Source organism: Hyperoodon ampullatus (assembly GCF_949752795.1).
Source record: "Hyperoodon ampullatus genome assembly, chromosome: 6".
NCBI classification, from domain to species: Eukaryota; Metazoa; Chordata; class Mammalia; order Artiodactyla; family Ziphiidae; genus Hyperoodon; species Hyperoodon ampullatus.
This window is the reverse complement of record NC_136919.1, coordinates 44,369,832-44,392,861: the sequence shown is the minus strand read 5'-3', so window position 1 is coordinate 44,392,861 and position 23,030 is coordinate 44,369,832. Positions and strand designations below refer to the sequence as shown.

Here is a 23,030-nt window from a genome sequence, read left to right as displayed (position 1 = left end):
TTCAAGAGAAATCAGTGTGTGCACATATTGACCACCCACACACATATTTTTTATAAATAAATAAAAATTAAGATGAAACTTCATATTCACTTTTATATAGTCTTGATTATGTCAGACTTGGCAAGACTGAATAACACATAAATGTCATTTTGAAAATAATCAGACAGACCAAATAAGTCAAAATAAATACCTCCAACCTCATCAACTTGGTGTAATTAAAGACAGAAAAAATTCATGAAGATATCAGACTTATTAGTCATGTCTGAAAATACAATGGCAAAGGGTAGCTTTTTTCTCCTTGATAAATGTAAGCATTATCTTCAACTATTCCTTCCAAATATATCTATACATTCTCCTACCTATTAATTTTTTTATTAAAAAGAAGCATGTTTTAAAAAAGAGTATACATAACAAACAAAAAAGAAGAGTATAAACAAAAGTGTATGAAACCAAATGGAAAAACAACCTGCTAAGACTATACAAATACACTGTGATATTATATTATATACAATATTTTAAAAATCTCATAATAAAAAAGAAATTAATGCTTAGACTTTACCTTCCTGGAATCTGATCTTCCTGGAATATAAATATAACGCCCCAAACGGGTATCAAATGGTACAGTATATGGTCTCTTTTCAGGTATCCTGGCATCTGGCCCATCTCCACAAGTTTCCTTAACTGAGGAAGTCATTGACAGGTTAAGTTTTGTTAGTTCTTCACTCAGTTGATCCACAAGAAGTTGTTGTTCTATTATTTTTTCATTCTTTGTAGAAGAGAGATAAGAATTTTAAAAACAGAGAACCTCAGTATGTGTGTAATGATTAAAAATAACTGAACATCGACCAAAATTACAACTACCTTAACAAAACAGTAAAACCTCATTCATCCAAAGACTAGCCTTCTGGGACTTCCCTGGTGGTCCAGTGTTTAAGACTCCACACTTCCACAGCAGGGGGCGCAGGTTCCATCCCTGGTCAGGGAACTAAGATCCTGCAGGGTGCGTGGCGCAGGCAAGAAAAAAAAATTTTTTTTTCTAAAAACAAAAAAACAAAGACTAGCCTTCTGGTGTTCACAAGAATTTAGGATTGTCCTGAGTGGTAAAAACTTTTGAATAGTAAGCACCAATAAATACTGCCTAAAGAGTGTGCAAGACAGTGCCCCACACAGTGATTGGTTAGCCTGCCAACCTGAAGCACTATGATTAGCTGATCTTTATAAAAGTTCGAACCTTCAGAGTGAAATCCATGAAGTAATAAGAGACGAGGAAGTTGAAAAGTGTAGAAAATCGCAAATAGCTGAGGTGACAGCAAAGGGGACAGAAAGTGGTAACAGGTGCAGTGAAGTGAAAGCCTTTACTCAGTGAAAAAGAAAGCCAGAAACACAAAGAGATAGAAGATAGGCAATTGAGAGTCGTGGGAGAAAGAACTTGGAAATCAAAGGCAGAATAAATTATATGGGGGGGGGGGGAGACACCGTGTGTGGTTTAGCTTCTTACATATCCTCTAAAGAAAAATTTTGAAGTATATCCAATCTAGAAAGCTCTAACATCAATCTTTGTTTTATAAGCACAAAATTATGTAAACAAGAAATGTCATTCATCTTAATATTTCACATGTATTATAATGTTTAAATAGGAGAAAAAAAAACCCTTAAACTTTCACTGTGTTAATGCTGAGCTATAAAATGTAACTTTATTTTAAAAGTCATGTATTCAGATAAGTAAAATATAAAACATCAATAGCATAAAAGTTGACAGGGGATATTAAATGGAGTCCTTATACTCTCTAGGAAAAGGGTAAAAATACCAATTAATATTAGACTGTATTAAGTCAAGGGTGCATGGTATACTCTCTAGAATAACCACTAAAAAAAGTGAAAGTACAACTTCTAAGGTAATGAAGTAAATTTAAAAATACACAATTAATCCAAAAGAAGGTAAGAAGGAGAGAAAAAGGAACATAGAGCAGATAGGATAAGTAAAAATCACAATGGTGGGATTATAACCAGAATGTAATAGTAATCATGTTAAAATCAGAAATGAACTAAGTAATCCAATTAAAGGATAAGGACTGTCAGAAAGAATTGTAAAATTATCTAACCTGCTAATTACAAGAAACACAACTAAAATAGATACAGGAGGATTAAAAAGAAGATGGAAAAAGAGATACCATGTAAATATTAATCAAAATAAAGCTGGTATAACTATATTAATATAAAATAGACTTTAAGGCAAAATCCATTGGAAGAGATAAAATGAGGTAAAAAGTGATTTAAAAAAAAGGTCAATTCACCAGGATGATATAACAATTCTACATTTCTATGTACTTAATAACTGAGCTTAAATATATATAATGCAAAAATGGTCACTATTCTCAAGACAAATCCAAAATTATAGTGGGAGATTTTAACATCACTCTAAATCACTGATATGACAAAAAGACCCCAAAAAAGTGAGTAAAGGGCTTCCCTGGTGGCGCAGTGGTTGAGAGTCCGCCTGCCGATGCAGGGGACGCGGGTTCGTGCCCCGATGCGGGAGGATCCCACATGCCGCGGAGCGGCTGGGCCCGTGAGCCATGGCCGCTGAGCCTGCACGTCCGGAGCCTGTGCTCCGCAACGGGAGAGGCCACAACAGTGAGAGGCCCAATTAGCTAAAAAAAAAAAAAAAAAAAAAAAAAAGTGAGTAAAAATATAGATTTGAATAACAGGATAAACAGGATTAAGAGAATCCAATGATTGCAGAATACACTTTCTTTTCAAACACTTCTGTAGTACCTACAAAAACTGGCCTTATGCTAAGCCATAAAGCAATTTTCAACACAAAGAACTGAAATCATACAATTAAGCTAAAAATTAATAAATGCAACTAAGCTAAAAATTAATAAAAAGAAATCCTCCATGTGTTGGAAATAAAATAACTATATAACCCATAGGTCAAAGAAAAAAGTCACAATAAAAATTTGGAAATATTTTGAGGCAAATGTGGAATGCACATAAAAATAAGCTTAGGAGGAAACATATAAATTTAAATGCATATATTATATCTAAAAATATATAGAAAGGCTAAAAATCAATGAACTAAGCATCCATCTAAAGAATTTAGAAAGATAGCATAGGATCCTATCCCCCAGAAAAGCAGAAAAAATTAAATAATAAAGATAAGGATAGAAATTAATTAAATAATAAATAAACATATACTAGAGACGATCAACAAAGTCAAGAATTTCTTCTCTGAAGAGACTAATAAAATTGATAAACCCCTGGTGAAGTTGATCAAGGAAAAAAAAAAAGAGAGAAGGCACAAATAACCAGGAATGAAAAGGGGGATATCATCACACATCTAAAAACATTAAAGAGATAAGAGACTATTACAAACTTATGTGAATAAATATGAAAACTTAGACACAGCTGTTAGATTCTTAGACAAATAAACCTTATCAAAAGGGGGGCAAAAAGAAAATAGGATTGAATTCATAATAAAACATTCCACAAAGAAATGTTCCAGTCCCAAATGTTTTTCAGGTGAATTCAACCAAACATTTAAGGAAGAAATAACACTAATTTTTCACACACTCTTCCAAAGTATAGAAAGAGAAGGAATGCTACCTAACCTATATTATTAGGCTAACCTAATTTTTTACAATATCTAACAAGAATATTTTGAGAAAGGAAAATATAGGCTAATCTCACACATGAATAGAGATGCTAAAATCCTAAACAAAATAATCACAAACCAAATCAAGGACACTTGTAGAAAACAGTTAACACAGCAGACCTGACTGCAATCCTTTGAAAGACCTACTTAAGAGGTTGTCCATTGGCTGGTGTCTGGGAACTTGGATCCTAAGAGGGTTCCCAACACCCTAACTGGTAAGAGTGGCTCACTGTGCTCAAAGTGTTTGTACAGACAAGGTGGTTTATGTTGAACACCTGCTCTCCTTCTGGTAGTCTGGAATTTTGGTACATGCTGGGCAGAGAATGCCTTCATTACCAGCCCTCAATAAAACCTGAGTTTCTTCTGAGTTTCCTTGGTAGACAACATTTCACATGAGTTGTCACAGTCTTTGCTGGGGGAATTAAGCACATGTGGGTGACTCCACCGGGAGACAACTCCTGGAAGCTTGTGCCTGGTTTCTCCCAGACTTCACTCTATGTCCCCGTTCCCTGCTCTCCTTTCACAGTAATAAATCTTAGCCATGAGCACAACTATATGCTGAGTCCTCCTAGTGCATCATCCAACCTGAGGGTGGTCTTGGGGACCCCCAACACAATACATCATGACCCAAAGAAAGGTTTATTCCAGGAATATAAGGTTTGTTTAAAAATTAGAAAAATCAATACAATTCACCACATGAACAGAAAGGGAGGAAATCATGATAAAGAAAAATCATTTGATAAAATTTAATATCCATTCATAATAAAAATTCTCAGCAAAGAAATTTTCCTTGGTTTGATAAAGGATAAATTTAAAAATATATATATTGGGACTTCCCTGGTGGTCCAGCAGTTAAGACTCCACACTTCCACTGTAGGGGGCACAGGTTGATCCCGGTCAGGGAAGTTCCATGCACTGCACAATGCAGCCAAAAAGTAAAAAAAAAAAAAAAAAAAAAAATCTACAGCAAACATGATACTTAATAGTGAAACAGTGAAAGCTTTTCTTCTGCAGTTGGAAAGAAGACAAGGATGCTTGGTATCAACACTTGTATTCAACACTGAATTAAAGATGTCAGTCAATGAAGTAAGGTTAAAAAAAAACAGAAGGTATAAGGATCATAAAGGAAGAAATAAAAATGTCATCATTTGCAGATGACATAATTATAAATGAAAATCCTAAAGAATTTACATAAAATATCAGAATTAAAAAATGAATTTAATCAGGTTGCTGGGTATAAGCTATCAACATACACAAATCAATACAGTTACACATACCAACAAACAATTAAAATGAAAATCTGAAAAGATTCCATTTATAGTCACATAAAAAAATAAAGTACCTGGGAATGAATCTAACAAAAGATGTGTAATACTTCTACATACACTCAAAAAAGTCATTATTAAGAAAAACCAAAGAAAACATGAGTAAATGGAGGAATATACCATGTTCATGGGTTAGTGAAAAGACTCAGGATCAAAAGATGTTAACTCTTTCCAAATGTATCTTATAGATTTAATGCAATCCCAACCAAAATCCCAAAAAAGTTTTTTTTTGTTGGTTTTTTTTTTTTTTTTTTTTTTTTTGTGGTCCTTGGAAAGCTGATTCTAAAATTTATATGGAGCAACCAATACATTCTTGGGGAGGAGGGAAACAGAGCAGAGGCCTTGCTCTACAGAATATCTAGACTTATTAGGAACCTGCAATAAATAAGAAATGTGACATTGGTCCAAAGACAGAAAAACCAATGGGATACAACAGAAGCCCCAGAAATATACAATAGATGCATGCATGAATGAACCTTGACTTATGACAAAGACAGCACTCAGAACAGTGGTGAAAAGATGGCCTTTTCAAAAAGTGACGCTGGAACAAATGGATATCTATATAGAAAAAAATTGAAATTTGACCTTTACTTTACCCCACATGCAAAAATCAATTTCAGGAGAACTGTACAGCAAAATGTAAAAGGCAAAAAAATAAAGCTCCCAGAAGATAATATAGAAAGACTCAGTCCAATAGGAAAGCAAGCAAGAAACTCGAATGAGCATTTCACTAAAGAAGGTATCCAAATAGCAAAAAAACATGAAGAAGTGCTCAACTTCACCAGTCATCGGGGAAGTGCAAATTAAAACCACAATAAAATAATATTACATACCTACCAGATTGCCTAAGATTTAAAAATTTACAATAACAAATGCTGGCAAGCAAGTGGAGCAGCAGGAATGCTCATACAGTGCTGGTGCAAGTTTAAACTGGAAAGAAGTTTGGTATCATTTACTAAAGTTGAAGATTTGCCTACCCTATGACCTAGCAATTCAACTCCTAGGCACAAATCCAAAAGAAATGTGTGTGCGTGTGCACCAGGAGACATGTTTAAGAAAATTCATAGAAAAAAATGTCTATCAACAGTAGAATAGAAAAATAAATTGTGGTATATTCATACAATGAAATCCTGTACAGCTATAAACTAATCAAGCTACAGCTACACACAACAACGTGGATGAATCAGAACAGATAAAATGTTCAATAAAAGCAACCAGATACTAAAGAATATATATTGAATGATTAAATTTATAAAAATTCCAAAAACTAAACTGTAGTGTTCAAGGATACATAGTAAAACCACAAAGCAAAGCAAGGAAATTATCATTATGAAAATTAGGAGAGCAGCTCTCTCCAAGGAGGAGAGACTAAGGGCTTCCGAGGGGTTGGCAGTATGCTATTTCTTGAACTGGTGGTGGTTACCCAGCTGTTCTCTTTGTGATAAATCACTGAACAACACATATTATTTTATATATGTTTTATGTTTTTAAATTATTACAGAATTATAAGGGTTAAAAAAGAAAACAAAAATATTGTCAAAATCAAAGTCTAATTTGTCCTAAATCAGATTATTACTCAGAGCAGTAGTTACTCCTTGATTGGAAGCTAAAGGCTTTAAATGAAATTAACTGTTTGGGGGGTGGTAGGGTTCATAGCCAGGGAGTATAATATTTAGGGACATACCATGTTACTCTGCAGGCACATCCATGTTAATACAGAAAAGCTAAGATAGAGAAATTGAAAGATTTAGCCAAAATTAAAGAGCAAATCACTGATGGAGTATAAAATGATAATCTAACAAATCAAAAAGTTTAAATTATGTGTTTACCTTCCAACACTTGACAATATCACATTGCCTATTACTTTGGCAAACAATGGAAGGGAAAGTATAAAGAAATGATAACCATAATATGATTTGCAAATTAAGTTCCTGGGTATAAGGTTTTGTATTTTTGAAATATAAGTCAAGCTAACAATAAAAATGTTTTCCCTTCACACCAATTTAGGAGGAAAACTGTAATAACTCTTTCAGGTGCTTGTGTTCAGAACTCCATCTGAAACCTATTTTTGCAAACATTCCCACTTATCATTTACAATGCTATTTTATTTAGTCATGTACTATTCCAATGAAATATACAGAGCAAGGTACATTAAAAAACTCTACCTGCAACCTATTCACTTTTTGCGCTTCTTTCAAAGATATAACATGTCCTTTGTTTTCCTGCATCATCATTTGCATTTGATTCTTTAGTTCCTTCACTTCCAGGTCCTTCTGATTAAATACTACTTCATCAGCGGCAAGAGCACACTGTGGGGAGGGAAAGAAAGCACAAGAGAGATTCAATGTGGAAAATACTTGAGAGAGAGCCCACATAATACCAAAAAACTGTGGTTTAATGACACCTTGAAGATATCTCTTAAAATTTTCTTATCCTTTGTTTCTGGTTTCTTTATAAGAAAGGCGGAAACAGCTGAGAGGACCTATTACTGATATAATGTAAGAATTAATCACCACGAAGATAGGAAGATTTTCCTTATTTTTATTTCCTGCATTTTAAGATTGAAGCCAGTTATTCAAGTTCTAGAGTACATTCAATGAGATTTTTATAAGTTTTCTAGAATTGCCATGAGATTTTAATGCGGGTTTTTAAAAATAAAGAGGTCACATTTCCCAAACTGACCTATAGAGTATAACAATGCATTTGGATGTTTAAATAAAGAACATTTGCTAATTTTGCACCCTTTCACTAAAAAGAGATATATTTTGAAGATGTCTGGAAATATGGTTAAACGTATAGTTTTCTTAGCTTGCCTGTCTCCAAATAAACTCGGGATATGCAAATAATACTTTTAAAACAAATTTTGAACTAAATAAACAGAAAATTAACATTGGTCAAGGGTCTACTTTATGCTAGATTGTAACTTGGCATTTTAAAAATATCTCACTGAATAGACATGATTCCTTTTTCATGAAGAAACTAAAGCTCAGTGAGTTAACACCTCTTCCAAAGACAACACACTGGATAAACCAAATTCCTGACAGTCAACTCCAGGGCCTTTCTAGATCCGAAGCCTATGCTCTTTCCGCTAAGCCACAGGAAAAGAGAAGAATGAGTAGCTATTTACAAAATGGTGCTCTCTTCACAAACAAGATTTAATTCACAAAACCAGAGCATGTGCGTGACCTCTCAGGTGGTGGTGTGGAGGTGGATGGGCCTCTGCACTGGGAACCCACGGACTGAGGCCAGCCTTGAATTTGCTACAGCCTTCCCTTGGGACTTTGGGTAAGTCCCTTCTTTTCTCTGCTTGGGATCTTTGAATGACCAAATAAGGAGGGGACGCATGACCCTGATGGTCCTTATAACCCTATATATTTATATGACCTTTATGACTTTTCTCTTTTTAAAATAAAATATAACTATAATTCTCATTAATTAATACTCTCTGCTATGGGCAATTAATTGCCCATCCGAGAAGCTTAAAATGTAACTGCTCTCCCAGGGCTGCATATTTAAATATTTTTACATATACTTCATAAGCTACAGTTTTATTGTTTATTATTTATTTAAAAGTGTTTATCTGTTGAGTATATTCATGTTCACATACTGTCCTTGTGTTCAAATTATGGAGTAAAAAAGTAACAAAGAGCCTTAAGAGGTATTTATGAGGGGATGAGCTGCCTTCACAGAACCCCTGGCACATGGCCCTACCTACAGCTACTGAGTCCAATCCCTTAGATGTCACAGATGTATAACCTAGGCCCAGGTAGAAGAAGAATAAATGAGAGGAGATCATAATAGGCTAACGTGTATTAAGCCTTACTATAGCTCAGGCATCTTTCTCGTCACTTTATGGGAACTAATAATGCTCTAATAGCTTTCAAAGCAACACTAAACGGAGCTTATTATTAGTGTTTCCATTTTACAGGTAGGGAAACTGAAGCACAGAGAGGTTAAGTATTTGTCCAAGGTCAGAGAGCTAGTAAACAGAGGAGCTGGGATTCAAACCTTGGAAGTTTGTTACCTATGTTCTTAACTACTATATTCTCTCACAGAAAAAAAGAACAGAAAATGAAGTTTAAAAAACAATTTTTTAGAGACATATGGGGTAAGGAATGACACCAATCATTTGTCTATTTGCTGTTCAGTGGTATCCATAGATTACTAGGCCTAGAAGATTGCAGACCAAAAAAGGGAATCCATTTTTTTAAACTGGGAAACACTGAATGCTATATCTCTCACCTGGAGACTCATAATATACATCAGTACTTTTCAAAGTTCTGGGAAGTCTTTGGATTAAGAAACCTGTTTGTTTTTTGCAACCTAGCATTTCCCAAAACAATCTGATCATGGTACCAGTTTTCATCAAGACTGTTAATATCTTTGGGATATCATAATCTGGAGTACATAATCTAGAGCAAGTTTAAATGTAGAGTTTCCAACAGATGGAGAGAGGAGGTTACTACCCATCTCACCCCCAAGCAGATAGGTTTTGTGGGTTTCCAAAATCAGTCATCTTAGAAGCATGCTTTCTACCACCAACTCCTATAGTGTACCACAAAGTTCAAGCTTCCTATTACCTGTACTTAATGTTCTGCCAGTTTCTTATACCAAAGAGGAAGGGCCAGGCCTGCTCTATTTAAGAAAAAGGCAGAGCAGAGTTACTGCCTTTAAAAAAAAAAATCCATGATTTTAAGAGCAGTACTTTATATGTTTATATTTAAAGATCAAAGCTTTGTAAAAGAGCAGCAGTTCTCATGGTGTATTCAGTAGTGAATCTTTTAGCATGAACCTTAGATCCTTTCAGGGTATCCATGAGGTTGAAACCATTTTCCTAGTTATACTAAAATGATATTTGCCTTTTTCACCATGTTGTCATTTGTACTGATGGTGCAAAAACAATGATATGTAAAACTGCTGGCTCCTAGTATGAATAAAGAAAGTGTCACCAAACTGTAGTGGTAGTCACTGTATTCTTCACTGCTGTGCACTAACAATACAAACAAACCAACAAATGCCAGTTTCACTTAAGAATATCTTGATGAAGCAATAAACAGGATTTTATTAAATCTCAACACATGAGCACTTTTTAGTATTCTATGTGTCAAATGGGAGGTATGCATAAAGTCGTTCTGCTGTATACTGAAGGGTGATAGTTATCTGGGGCAAAAAATCTTGTGCAATTGTTTGAGTTGCAAGCTGAACTAACCACATTTTTCATAGGGTGCTATTTTTACTCTAAAGAACAACAGACAAACTATTCACACTTGTATGTGTGACAGAACCATCATTTCAAGGAAAACAACTAATAGTATTTGTTGCAAATGATAAAATTCAAGTTTCATGCAAAAATTAGAATTTTGGAAAACACTTCTGCTACTGTAAACTTGACAGCTTCCAGTAATTAAAGACTTTGCAGGTGAGATCAGTGGTGATATTAAGGAATGTGGTTTTTTTGATACTGTATAGTGAAATGTGTCAGCATTGAAAGATCTGCATAACTTAGTAAACAATATTTTTCAAGTGTCCAATGCATGTTGATTCAAAATCGTGTGTGGATAAAAGATCCATTCAAAGTACAAGATAAAAATCAGTGAATGTTAATGTAACAAAATGGTTTCAAATCCCACATTGCAGGTAACCTTTAGGAAATTTCCGCTTGTTGAGTTTTGATGTAATGTCAAAGAATATGCACAATTATCTGAAAAAGTCATTAAAATATTCCTCTCTTCCAACTACAAATCTAGATGAGGCTGGATTTTCTTCATATACTTCAACTAAAACAACATATTGCAACAAATTGCATGCTGACAGATATGAAAATCCACCTGTCTTCTATTAAATCAGACATGAAAGGAGATTTGCAAAAATATAAAGCAATTCCACTGTTATTAAATTTTTTTGTTTTGTAAAATAGTTATTTTTAATGAAAAAATGTTCTTTATATTAACATGTAATTGGGTTATTATTGTTAGTTCTGAGTGAATAGTTTAAATTTGTTGTTTTAATTCTAATATGGTAAATATCAATAGATAACAACCCACATAAACAAAAGCTCTTCAGGGAACCTCAATTTGAAGAAAGTAAAGAAAACTTGTGAGCAAAAAGTTTGAGAATTGCTGTAATAGAGGTTTCTTTCTAATACATACAAACAGATATTGAGGAAAGATTTCTAACTAGAAAGCCATTTTATTACCTATATGTTTTCCTATTTTAAAAAAAATGGTGGAATATCCATTTGCCCACCGGATTGCAAACTCCACATAAGCAGAACTAGGTATGTCTATTCTCCATTATTTCCCCAGTGACACATAATCTTTAAATAACAAATGTTTTTCAAATGAAAAGTGGGAAAATGTAATTTTTAACTCAATATACACATATACAATATGTATACATGTACATAGCTACATTCCTTAAATATTATCAAATATGATGATTTGTCTAAAAAATCAAAACACCAAATTCAAGGAATGAAGTATTTTTTTTCTTTCAAGAAGCACTGATCTAAAGAGGGATTAAAAACTCAATAAAATTTAACCTAATTTTGCTCTGAAACTGTGTTTCTTTTCATCCTCTAAATTAATGACCAGTCCCACAAGAGCCTACTTAATAAATACAACAAATTAAAATACATTTGAAGGAGAAAGGAGGAGGAACCAAGAAAGAGATGAATTATGAGGAGAAAGCAATAGGAAAAGGGAGAAAGAAACAGAGTAAAGGCAAATGAGATTTTATATATAATCCTTTCCAAAAAAACTTCTGAAATTCCAAAATGACTCTTACTTGCCCAGATAAATTTAGTCTTTAACTTACAAAGGTAGTGTCTAAGTACCTGGCATTTCTTAAGCTCTCGCTTCAGCTGGAGAACGGTAATATGCTGTGGTCCTTCTTCCAGGTTTCCAATGCCTTGGTGTCCTCTGAATGAAGTGACCTCCTGGGTCACGTTAAGCCACTCCTGCAGTTTGTGTTGCTGATTTTGGTTTAGTCTGACAGAATCTTTTAAGTCCACCAGGAAGGTAAAGGCTTCCTCTAAACAATTTTGGTAACCCAAACATTCTCCTTGTAGCTGAGCAACTTGCTCCTCAAGAGAATGGATCCTATTTTTATCAGGAGTCCCCTCCCGATGGATCTGGCTAGTTTGGCTGCTACTAGCCTGCTGGCTCTGCAAAGCTTCTCGAAGCAACTTAATCTCAAATTCCATTTCGCCCATACGGTCTGACTCGGGGCTGAAGTTTAAGGTGGGTTTGTTTCTAATGTTGCGTGCTCTGTTGGCATATTTGAGAGAATTTAAGGACTCGTCAAAATCCGAGGAGGATGGGCTGACACAGGTGATCATGACGGTCTTGGCACTGCCTCCCAGGGAATCTTTCAGAAGCCGGGTAATTTTAGCATCCCTGTATGGAATATGTGAACTCTTCCTGCGTGGGTCCCCAAGAGCGCTTATTACGTTTCCTAAAGCCAGCAAGCCACTGTTGATTTGAATGGATTCTTTGAACCGTTCACCAGTATTCCCTGTTTTGGTTACTCTTTCTGATCCAGCCAAATCCACAAAGTGGAACTTTGAGACAATATGCTGATGGGAATACCACGATCCATCTTCAGCTACCTCTTTATTTTTCGCCACTTGATGAAGGCTGATTGTGAAAATCGCATGTGACCTACTGGAATGCTCGTTCATTTGGGTGGTATCTGTATGCCTGGCTGCATTCCCCATCTCCAGGAGACTCATCACTTCATCTGCAGTCTCCACCTGGCATTCCTTGGCCCCAACAATCACTTAAAATAGCAACAGCAAGTTTTAATCAAAATCCAGTAGAGTTAAATTAACCACAAAACAATTATCATTTGCTTATACTGCCCAGCTAAGACAGTCCCTTTAAAAAATTCATAGCATTTCAAAATAAAAGTAACATCAGCAACTTCATTAAATAATTTTAGATAATCTGCTAACAGGACTATTTTAATAGATGGCATTCATTTTGATGTTTAAATTCTAAAAGATGTCATATATATGTATGTTTTAAACAATCTGTGGTTTTTTTTTGGAATCACATCACACTCAATTTTTTAAAACACATGACAAAAGAAAAATTCTTTATTCCAGTATTTTGATTTGTAGAGTCTAATATACTGACTGAAAGATAACAGATTAATTATATATATAACTCAAAAGAATTAATCAGTAGTAGATTAATTAAAATTAAATTAAATTAGTTTCTTTTGAGTTTCGTTAATATTCAAGCCATCCTAAGGTTTAAAGTTTTTGGTAAATAACCAATGATAAATGAAAATTTCAATATAAATAAAGTTGTTTATTCTTTTTTTTTTTTTTGCGGTACGTGGGCCTCTCACTGTTGTGGCCTCTCCTGTTGCGGAGCACGGGCTCCGGACACGCAGGCTCAGCGGCCATGGCTCACGGGCCCAGCCGCTCCGCGGCATGTGGGATCCTCCTGGACCCGGGCACGAACCCGTGTCCCCTGCATCGGCAGGAGGACTCTCAACCACTGCGCCACCAGGGTAAGCCCTGTTAATTCATTTTAAAAAGTTTCCCCCTACATAATATAAGAGTGCAAGGCAATTCAAAAAAGGCAAAAGAGTTTCTATTTTAACGGCAGAATAGAACCCAAAATAACCTAAGCTTACTACATGTGTCACTTGTTTATATCCAAAAATATTTCGAACAGGAGTAGGTGGATTTGGGATTTGAATCACAGCAGTAAACCTCCCAAGTCTGTGCTTGAATTACAGCACCAAGCTTCCTCTTTAATCAGATCTTGTCATGTCACTGTTTCTTTAAAAAATATTCATTTTTCTTGCATTGTTTCCATCATGACACCTTTTTTAACAGCCCAGTTTATTTAAAGTTCTAATGTACCTGTACTACAACAGGGAGTGCTAAACTATCAGTGATTATAAAATATAACAATTTAACCATAAATCATAGTGTAACTTTTCTGAAAGTTTTCTAATGTTAGACTATAGCTTAGCACTATCTATGGTCCTCAAACCCAGCTGAAAATCACCTGGGAGCTTTATAAAAGGGAGAGTGCCAACGCCCACGCCCCATCTTTAATTAAATTAGAATCTGTGAAAAGTGGGGCCCAGAAATCAGTATTTCTTAAAAAGCTTCCAAGGTGATGCTTATTGTGCAGCATCCAGGTTCAATACCAACTACCACCTGATACAGAGAAACTCAAGAAATATGTCAAACAAAAGCATTTTGGTTGTGATTGGGATATTTTATAAGATATATGGTAATTTGTCTTAAGACTGTTACATCCTACCAAAATTTTTGCAGGATTGCTATCAGGTGTGGAGTATTGACATCATTAAGTTTATGAGGAGTGACAGTGTATACTTCCATAGTCTATTTTACAATAAATATGTATTTTTTTGGTAACTTTTAATAAAAGATAAAAACATTCAATAATTACATTTCACAGAAGCTCAAAACATCAGTCTGGATTTCATCCAGAAAAGATAAACTATACAAAATTATCTAATAAGGTCACAAAGTACTATGTATGCTTTCTTTCTAAAAAACAAAACAATAACCAATTTCTTCAAACATCCAGCAATGCCAGAGCTGCCAGGACAGGGCCTACAAAGAGGCGAGTTTTACTGCCCCCTGCAGGCTGCTGCTGAAGGAGCGAGCCATCTTATTTTCCTAACTGCCAGGAAATTCACCCAGGGAATCACTCCCTTCGCAGGATCCTTTATCTCCAGGAAGGAGGAAGGTTCCACTAAATGTGTTTTCTAGAAGAAGACACCTAAGAACAGTCACTGTTATTAATAATCGTGAAAATCTGGAAACAACCAAAATGTCCAACAATGGACTATTAGTCAAATCGATTATTATAATATATTCAGAAGACAAAATTACATGACCACATGAAGTCATAAATTTGAATAATATTTAATGACATGAAAATTCTTACAATATAATTATTAAGTTAAAAAATAAGATGCAATACAATATGTGGGGTTGTGAGTGTATTTTTTTTAAATCAGATGTGTGTAGAAAAAGAAATCTGGAAGGAAACACACCAAAATTGGAAGTTGCTATTTCTGAGTTCTGAGATTAAAGATGATCTTTAACTTTCTTCTTTATACTTTACTATGTTTTCAAAATGTTCTACATTGAACATATTACCTTTTAAGTCAGAAAATCAGAAAGTGTTATTCTTTAAAATACTTGTATTTTGACCTTCCCGTTCTAAAGTTCTCCCATTTCCAAACAAATAGATATTTAATGAGATTAACAGGTTGACAGCACAGAACGTCAGACCTTGAGAAGCACAACAAAGGACGAGTAAATGTCAATATGAAGGAGCAAACACATAAACTCTAAATTTAAAAAAAAAAAAAGAGGAAGCAATAGGTGTGCTGGGACAAAAATCAGAAAGGAAGAAAGGAGAGTTCTTGGATCAACTTGGATGAACACCAAAACACCAAAGGGAGAAGCCATCCCCAACCTCAGGGTAACTCTGGGAGAAAAAAAAGTACAAAAATTAATTTAGCCTATGTCACACTTTCTTAAGATCAGCCCAGGGGCGGGGGAGGTGGCAATTATAGGAAATAAATACAGTTGATCCTTGAACAACATGGGTTTGAACTGTGCAGGTCCACTTACATGTGGATTTTTTTCAATACTAAATACTACAGTACTACACAATCTGAGGTTAGTTGAATCCACTGAGGCAGTACTGTGGATACAGAAGGACGACTGTAAATTATACTTGGGTTTTTGACTGCACAGAGGGTCGGCACCCCTAATCGCCACCCTCCTCACCACGTTGTTCAAGGGTCACCTGTATTTGGAATTACACCTTAATAACTTCATCTCACCAACCACTCTGAACTTCTACTTTTCACACGGGTGCGTTAACTGCTACTGGTAATCAATAAGCTATTCAATTTAAAAGCAAAAACAAATGCATTTTGTTTCTATGTCTGTTTTTAAAGAATCCTTGGAAAATATCCAGAAACTGAATTAAATCATATTCATTTGCTAATGAAGACTATCAATTAAGTAGGCTACTTTACCTGTGTTTCCCTTTTCATCTTCTCGGATGTGAAGATCCTTCATAGATGTCTCCAATTCTAGAAGATCTCTTAGGTCTTCCTTGTATACTTCTATATAAGACACTTTTATCTTAGAGTCAATGCTAAGATTTTCAGAGATGTTTTGAAATATTTCTTGGATAGCACGAGGAATGATACCTTTTTGACCCTCCATAACTGAAGCTGAAAATTTAGAGAAAGAAAGCACATCTGAAATTTAAGATATAAGAAAAGCTATAATCAATAAATTTATTTTCTCAAAATTCTATTATAAATTTTTAAAATAGAAAAAGAAAACATCTTTTTTCTATAAAGTTCAGAAGTGAAAGTTTTCACATGCATGCTCTTACTTAAACTTCATTCATGCATTCATTAAATATTTATATAGTACCTACTATGTGCCAGACAGTATTCTAGGACCCTGGGAACCATCAGTGAACAAAACAAGGAAAAGATCCCTGCCCTTAAGGAACTGTACTAGGAGAGGCAGACAACAGCTAAAAACAATAAGTGAATTATATAGTATATTAAAAGGCATTAAGTATGCCTGGAGAAAAAAATAGGGCAAGGTAAGGGGGACTGGAAGTGTAAGTGTATTTGATGGGAGGTGCTTGTAACTTTAAATAGGAAAGTCATGATGGGTGGGCATCACGGAGAAGCTGACCTTTGAGCAGAAACTTGAAAGAGGTGGCAGAGGAGCCATGTAGGTATCTGAATGTCCCAGAACAGCAAGTGCAAAAGTGCTAAAATGGTGTGATCCATAAACAAGGAGGCCATTGTAGTTGGAGCAGAGGGAGCAAGGGGGAGAGTAGCAGGGCATGAGGTCAGAGAGGTGACAGAAACAAGACCATGTAGGTCCTTGTAGACCACGATAGACTTTAGGTCTTATTCTGGGTGAGATGAGAGCCACTGGAGCAGAGCAGTAACTTGGGATTTAAAAGAGACCACTCTGTCTGCTGCATTTTGCCTCAATCATAGAAGGGTAGGGGCAGAAGTGGGGAGACCACTTAGGAGACCAGTGCACTAATCCAGGAGTCTAGAGGGTTCGGGGGAGAGGTGGACATGACGGTGACATAAGCTTGGCAGCAGAGAAAGGTGAGAAGTGACCAGATTCTGGATTTATGTTGAAGGGAGAGCCATTAAGATTCCCTGACAGATTGGATATGGAATGTGACAGAAAGTGATGAGTCAAGGATGACTCCAAGATTTTGTCTTGAGCCAGTGGAGTTGCCATCAACTGATATAGGGAAGAGTGTGTGTTGAGTTGGTTTAAGGGGAAAATGTCAGAAGTTCATTTTCTGACCTATTAAGTTTGAGGTATCTATTAGGGATACAGTTGGGAAGGTTGAATAGGCAGTTGGATATATGAGACTAGAGTACAAGACAGTCGTCTGGACTGGAGGTAAAAAACTGGAAGCTACATATAGATGGTATTTAATGTCATAGGGCTGGATGAGACCAAGGGGAAAAGTTGAGAGTCAGAAGAGAACACCAAAGATTGAGCCCTGGGCACTTCATCATTTGTTGTTTCACTTATCAGGAACCAGCAAGACAGCATGAGTGACCAGTTAAGTAGGAGGAAACCAAGAACATGGTGGCCTGGAAACCAAGTGAAGAGCATGCATCTAATTTGCTGAAAGGCCAGTTTGATGAGAATTGACCACTAAATTTAGTAAAGTGAAGGTCATTTGTGATATCTTGATAACTGCAGTGTCAGTGGTAGTGGAGGTGAAAGTCTGAATGGAGTGAGTGTAAGAAAGACCGAGAGGAGAACTGACACCACAAGTCACAGATAATACCTTCAAGGTTCTGCTGCAAAGAGGAGCAGAGAGAAGTGGGGTGGTGGATGGCAGCGAGATGGGTAAAACAGAGGGGAAGTAAGAAATGTAACTAATTATTTTAAGATACAATAAAGACTGATTTACCCAGCATTCTCTCAATTATTAACACTAAAATACTATTAAAAATCACATCATTGTAATTGAGGAAAAACTGTATTCACAATGTAATTGTGAACATCAATGTAATTAATGAAAAACTGTGATCACTGTTTATGATTATTCACTGTTTAAAATGTCATGTGAGCAATGATTTTTAAATTTGATAATGCCCCATTTTCTCAAGGTGAGCAAATTGGTCCTCTAGAATACTATGACAGGGGCTTCCCTGGTGGCGCAGTGGTTGAGAGTCCGCCTGCCAATGCAGGGGACACGGGTTCGTGCCCCGGTCCGGGAAGATCCCACATGCCGCGGAGCCGCTGGGCCCATGAGCCATGGCCGCTGGGCCTGCGCGTCCGGAGCCTGTGCTCCGCAACAGGAGAGGCCACAACAGTGAGAGGCCCGCGTACGCAAAAAAAAAAAAAAAAAAAATAGAATACTATGACAATGTTAACCAGCACAGCTTTTTTGGAGAAACATTAGTATCAATAGTATCAAAAGTTGAAACGTAATCACCCTTTGACTCAGATATAGTCCTAAAGAAATACATATACACATACCCAAAGGTGTTGTATAAGGATCAGTAAAAATTTCTTGTAATTGATAAAAAATTCCAAACACTAATAAATCCATTAGTAGGAGAATGGTTAACAATGGTATACCATGCACCTATTGTTAAACAGATGTCTAAGATCCATAAAGTTAAAAAAAGCAACTGCAGAGCAAATTCATTTGCATAAAAGAAAACATACATATCTATGCAAAGAATATTTTTGAAAAAATTCACAAAAAATGGTGGTTACCTCTGGGGAGTTAGAACAGGGAGAGAAAAGAAAGGAAAACTTTTATCTTATGGCTGTAATATCTGAATTTTTACCTTTAGAAATAAATATATATAGTCTAAAAATAAAAGTTTTAAATATAAATAACTTAAAAATAAACTAAATATTCTGTATAGAATTGGAAGCAGCACAAAAAAAGCTTACAATCAAATGACATGACATGAAAAAAACTAAATGATATTTATATAACAGTTTAAGGCAAAAATAAAAGATTTAATAAGAAAATATTTATTGAAAACCCCAGGAATGCAATAGGCATAAGTGGCACCAGTGAAGTTCAAAATAGGTACAGGTAGTACCTAAAATATCTCTCTTTAGATCATTTATTATGGTCCCAATCATTGGAATGTAACTCATTTATGTTAGTAAGAACCCTTTTAAAAAAATTATTTGTGTCATATTTCTTCACATTTAGCCAAAAAGCATGTTTTGAGATTTCTGGGATGGAAAGGTACAGGTAGTTTGAGGGTAAACAGGCATAAGAAAGGGACAGGGGAGCAAGCCAGGGTCTAATGGCAACAAAGGACGTGTGCAGAAGAGAGGTACAGAAAGACCAGTTCTGCCCAAGCCAAGACCTCAATCCAGGAATGAGGAAGGGAACATCTCTACACCTCTTCTCCTCCATCACTGCCTCTTCTCCTTCATCACTTCCGCAACACAGAACACAGATTAACACAGTAACATGAATGAATAGAAATGCATACAAGAGACTCAGATATTTGTACATCAATGTTCATAGCAGCATTAGTCACAATAGCCTAAAGGGGAATACAATTCAAATGTCCATCAACAGATGAATGGATAACAAAAGATGACTTATACATACAACGGAAAATCATTCAGTCATAAAAAGGAATGAAGTTCCAATACATGCTACAACATGTAGGATATCCTTAGATATATTATGCTAAGTACAGAAGCCAGACATAGGAGGACAAATACTGTATGATTCCACTTCTATGAAATATCTAGAAGAGGCAAACTTACAGTCAATGAAAGTAAATTCGAGGTTACCAGGGGATGGTGGGGGGAGGACAGTTATTGCTTAATGGGTACAAAGCTTCTATTTGGGGAGATGAAAAATTTTGGAAAGAGCAGTGATGGTTATAAAACACTGTGAATATACTTAATGTCACAGAACTGTACTCTTAAAAATGGTAAATTTTGTTTTACATTTATTTATTTAACCACAGTTTTTAAAATAGTAAAAAAAAATGTACAAGATAAAATTTAGAATAAGAAAAAGAATAAATTGGACTTAAATAAGTTTCTGTAGGCCAATTTAGAAACCTGCCCACCATTTTTAGCATTGTTCCATGGAAAATATACTCCAAGCTACAAAAAGGTGGCTTAAAATGAACCTTAAAAACAACTTGCTTCCAAGTTGAAGATTACCAATATTCAGATTTTTGGCAACAAACATCCTGAAAATCTGAACCTTACTAACTTGGACCGCCTTTGATTGCCATCATGTAGCAAATATGGGAAGCTGCAGGTTTTTCCAGTACAAGAGAAAGTGAAAATTCCTTTTGGAGAGCTTCCAGGAACTAGCCAATAGTACTATCTATAAACTCCAGCATGTATTGAATATATGCATTCTAGATTAGCCAGAATATGAGGCTGATCAGAAATAGCTCATTCATTTCCCACTTCGACAGATAACAAAGCACAGTAACTCAAAAGACTTAAAAAAAAAAAAAAAAAAAAAAGCTGAATTACAAATAAAGCTTCAAAATGTATTCTGGTAACCTAAAGATCACATTTTCACTGTCACTCTTATATTCCTGAAAGACTATTTCAGAGAGAAAAACTGTAAAGTTTTATACTTTAATAGCCATCATTTAGCACTTATACACTATTTAAAGAGTATGCAAATGAAAGTTTTTAGAGAAGATTACACCTGGTAAAAGTTGGTAAATCCAAGGTTCTGAAAAGCAGGGAAATGAACAGTAGTTTAAATAAGCATCATATTGAAAAATAAGAGATTTTCATCTACCACAGTGCCTAGCATGGTACTCTAGCCACCACAAAAGCCAATAAATTATTTATTGGAGAAAAAAACTACATTATTTGCATGGTCAAAAATCAAACAGCAGATGACTGACCCAGAATTGGTGTCTTACAGAGAGCCTGGGAAATCAAAAATGCTATTTTCACAAATACACCAAGAAATGTAACTTCAAACAACAAAGTGCAATTTTTCACTTATCAGATAGTGAAAAAAAAATTTCAGATTTATGATTTCCAGTAACTGGCAAGGATATGAGCAAATAAATGGCTTTCACATATTGGTGGCAGGATATAAACTGGTACACACTTTTGGATAATTTGTCAGTATCTATCCACATTTTAAATGTGCATACCCATTACTCAACAAATCTACTTCTAGGAATCTATTCTACAGAAATACTAACAAATGGATGCAAAGTTCAATGTATAAAGATATATACAATGTAACTTTTTATAACAGTAAAAATCAAAACCAACCATTAATCCTGTCCATTAATACCGGAATGGGTGAACTATGATCCATTCAAACTATGGAACATTATATGTACAGCCAAAAAAAATGAGGTAAAATTCTATGACCCAAATGGAAAGAAATGAAATGATATTTTATATCGTTAACTGCAAAAAGAAAGTTACAGAATCACAGGTATGAAATACCTCATCAAACAATTAAACTAACAACAAAAAACCCAAAAAACTACATGTGTGAGTACTTGTAATATACCTAGAAAAATGTCTAGAGGACTCTGAATGTATACATCAAACTGTTATTTCCTGGGAATGAGAGGAGCTTTCATTCGTTTAATTAGATTTCTTAAGCATCACTTGCAATTCTTTTTACAATGAACATTAATTTTTTTAAAACTAGCAGAAAAAATCATCAAAAACTCTTCCTAATGGTGATCTATTTCTTTTGGTATGAAGTATTTTAGCTAAAATATTTTAGGACAATAGATAACTTTAATAACCTTTTCCCTTAAGGAATTAAAATTGTATTCATGGACTCTTAAAAAAAAAACAGTATAGCTGTAAGTATGTGACCAAGCTGTGAAAATTGTTAAGGGAGTAGAATTTAAAAGTTCTCATCACAAGAAGAAAAATGTAACTGAGGTGACTGATGTTAACTGAACTTACTGTAGTAATCATTTTGCAATATATAGATATATCAAACTATTATGCTGTATACTTTGGACTAATACAATGTTGCATGTCAATTATATCTTAAAACTGGGGAAAAACAGCAAAGGGCTGCATACTGAACATTGTCTTAAACATCTTTCCTCAAGCAAATATAATCATAAATTGTTAATGAAATTTCAATATTTAAAACAAATCTTTCAAAGATGATGATCTTATGAACACATCTGTTATCCTATTGATTATTTCATTCAGTTAATGTGCTGAGCACCTACTATGTGTCAGGCACTGTGGTATTTCAGCTTCTTTCTACTGTCTGAAATAAAAGTCAAAGAGTATGAGAATCTTACCAACATGGCCTCCTCCAATGGTGTATGTCTTCCCAGATCCAGTCTGTCCATAGGCAAAAACGGTTGCATTATAGCCCTCAATGAGTGATAACACTAGTGGCTTTATACAGGTATTATAAACTTCATCTTGAGTGGAATTTTTGCCAAAAACAAAATCAAAAGTAAAGACTCTATCTCTCCCAATGATAACTTGTTGGGTGTTTGGAATAACTCTCACACAAGCTTGATGATTATGAAGAACTTCTTTGCACAGCAGAGGTCTAATTCTTACAGCAACTTTTACTGATATTTCTTCCATGGCAGCTTAGATTTTACTAAATAGATTTTCTACTTAATATTCAGTATCTAGCGTGAGAAACATCCATTTTACGTTAAGATCTGGACCCTGTGTATCAAAATAAAAACAAAATTTAGTTATTGACTTCTCTATCCTAATAAACTAAGCAACTTCTAAAGCAAAGTCAATTAAAGCAGGTTTTGTTCTAATATAAGATAGCTACAAAGAGTAAATCTGTCTTGAAAAAGTATACCTATAATTTATAGATGAAATGATACGATGTCTGGATTTGCTGCAAGATAATCTAGGGGATGGGAGCCTTGAGTTGGTAAATGATGAAGCAAAGTGATAAGTGCATGGGATTCCATTATGCCATTCTTTCTATAGTGGTAATATGTTTCCCAGCTCATCAATCTAAATATTGAATAAT

At 35.0% G+C, this 23,030-nt stretch overlaps 1 protein-coding gene across 6 annotated transcripts in view; it reads right to left on the bottom strand.

The window, feature by feature from the left end:
• KIF27 (kinesin family member 27) overlaps positions 1–22,621 on the bottom strand; it is a gene marked incomplete at both ends in the record, with an annotated part of 87,765 nt that extends 65,144 nt beyond the window's left edge. For 4 of the 6 annotated variants that reach the window (XM_079705699.1, XM_079705702.1, XM_079705701.1 and 1 more), the window contains 5 exons: positions 560–766; positions 7,146–7,289; positions 11,816–12,759; positions 16,030–16,230; positions 22,324–22,621. In XM_079705699.1, the coding sequence (XP_079561825.1) occupies positions 560–766; positions 7,146–7,289; positions 11,816–12,759; positions 16,030–16,230; positions 22,324–22,621 (1,794 nt within the window). Of the gene's footprint in view, positions 1–559; positions 767–7,145; positions 7,290–11,815; positions 12,760–16,029; positions 16,231–22,323 lie in introns of those variants that run through there. The other 2 variants (XM_079705703.1, XM_079705704.1) reach the window with 1 other exon arrangement.
• Positions 22,622–23,030: the final 409 nt, after the last annotated feature.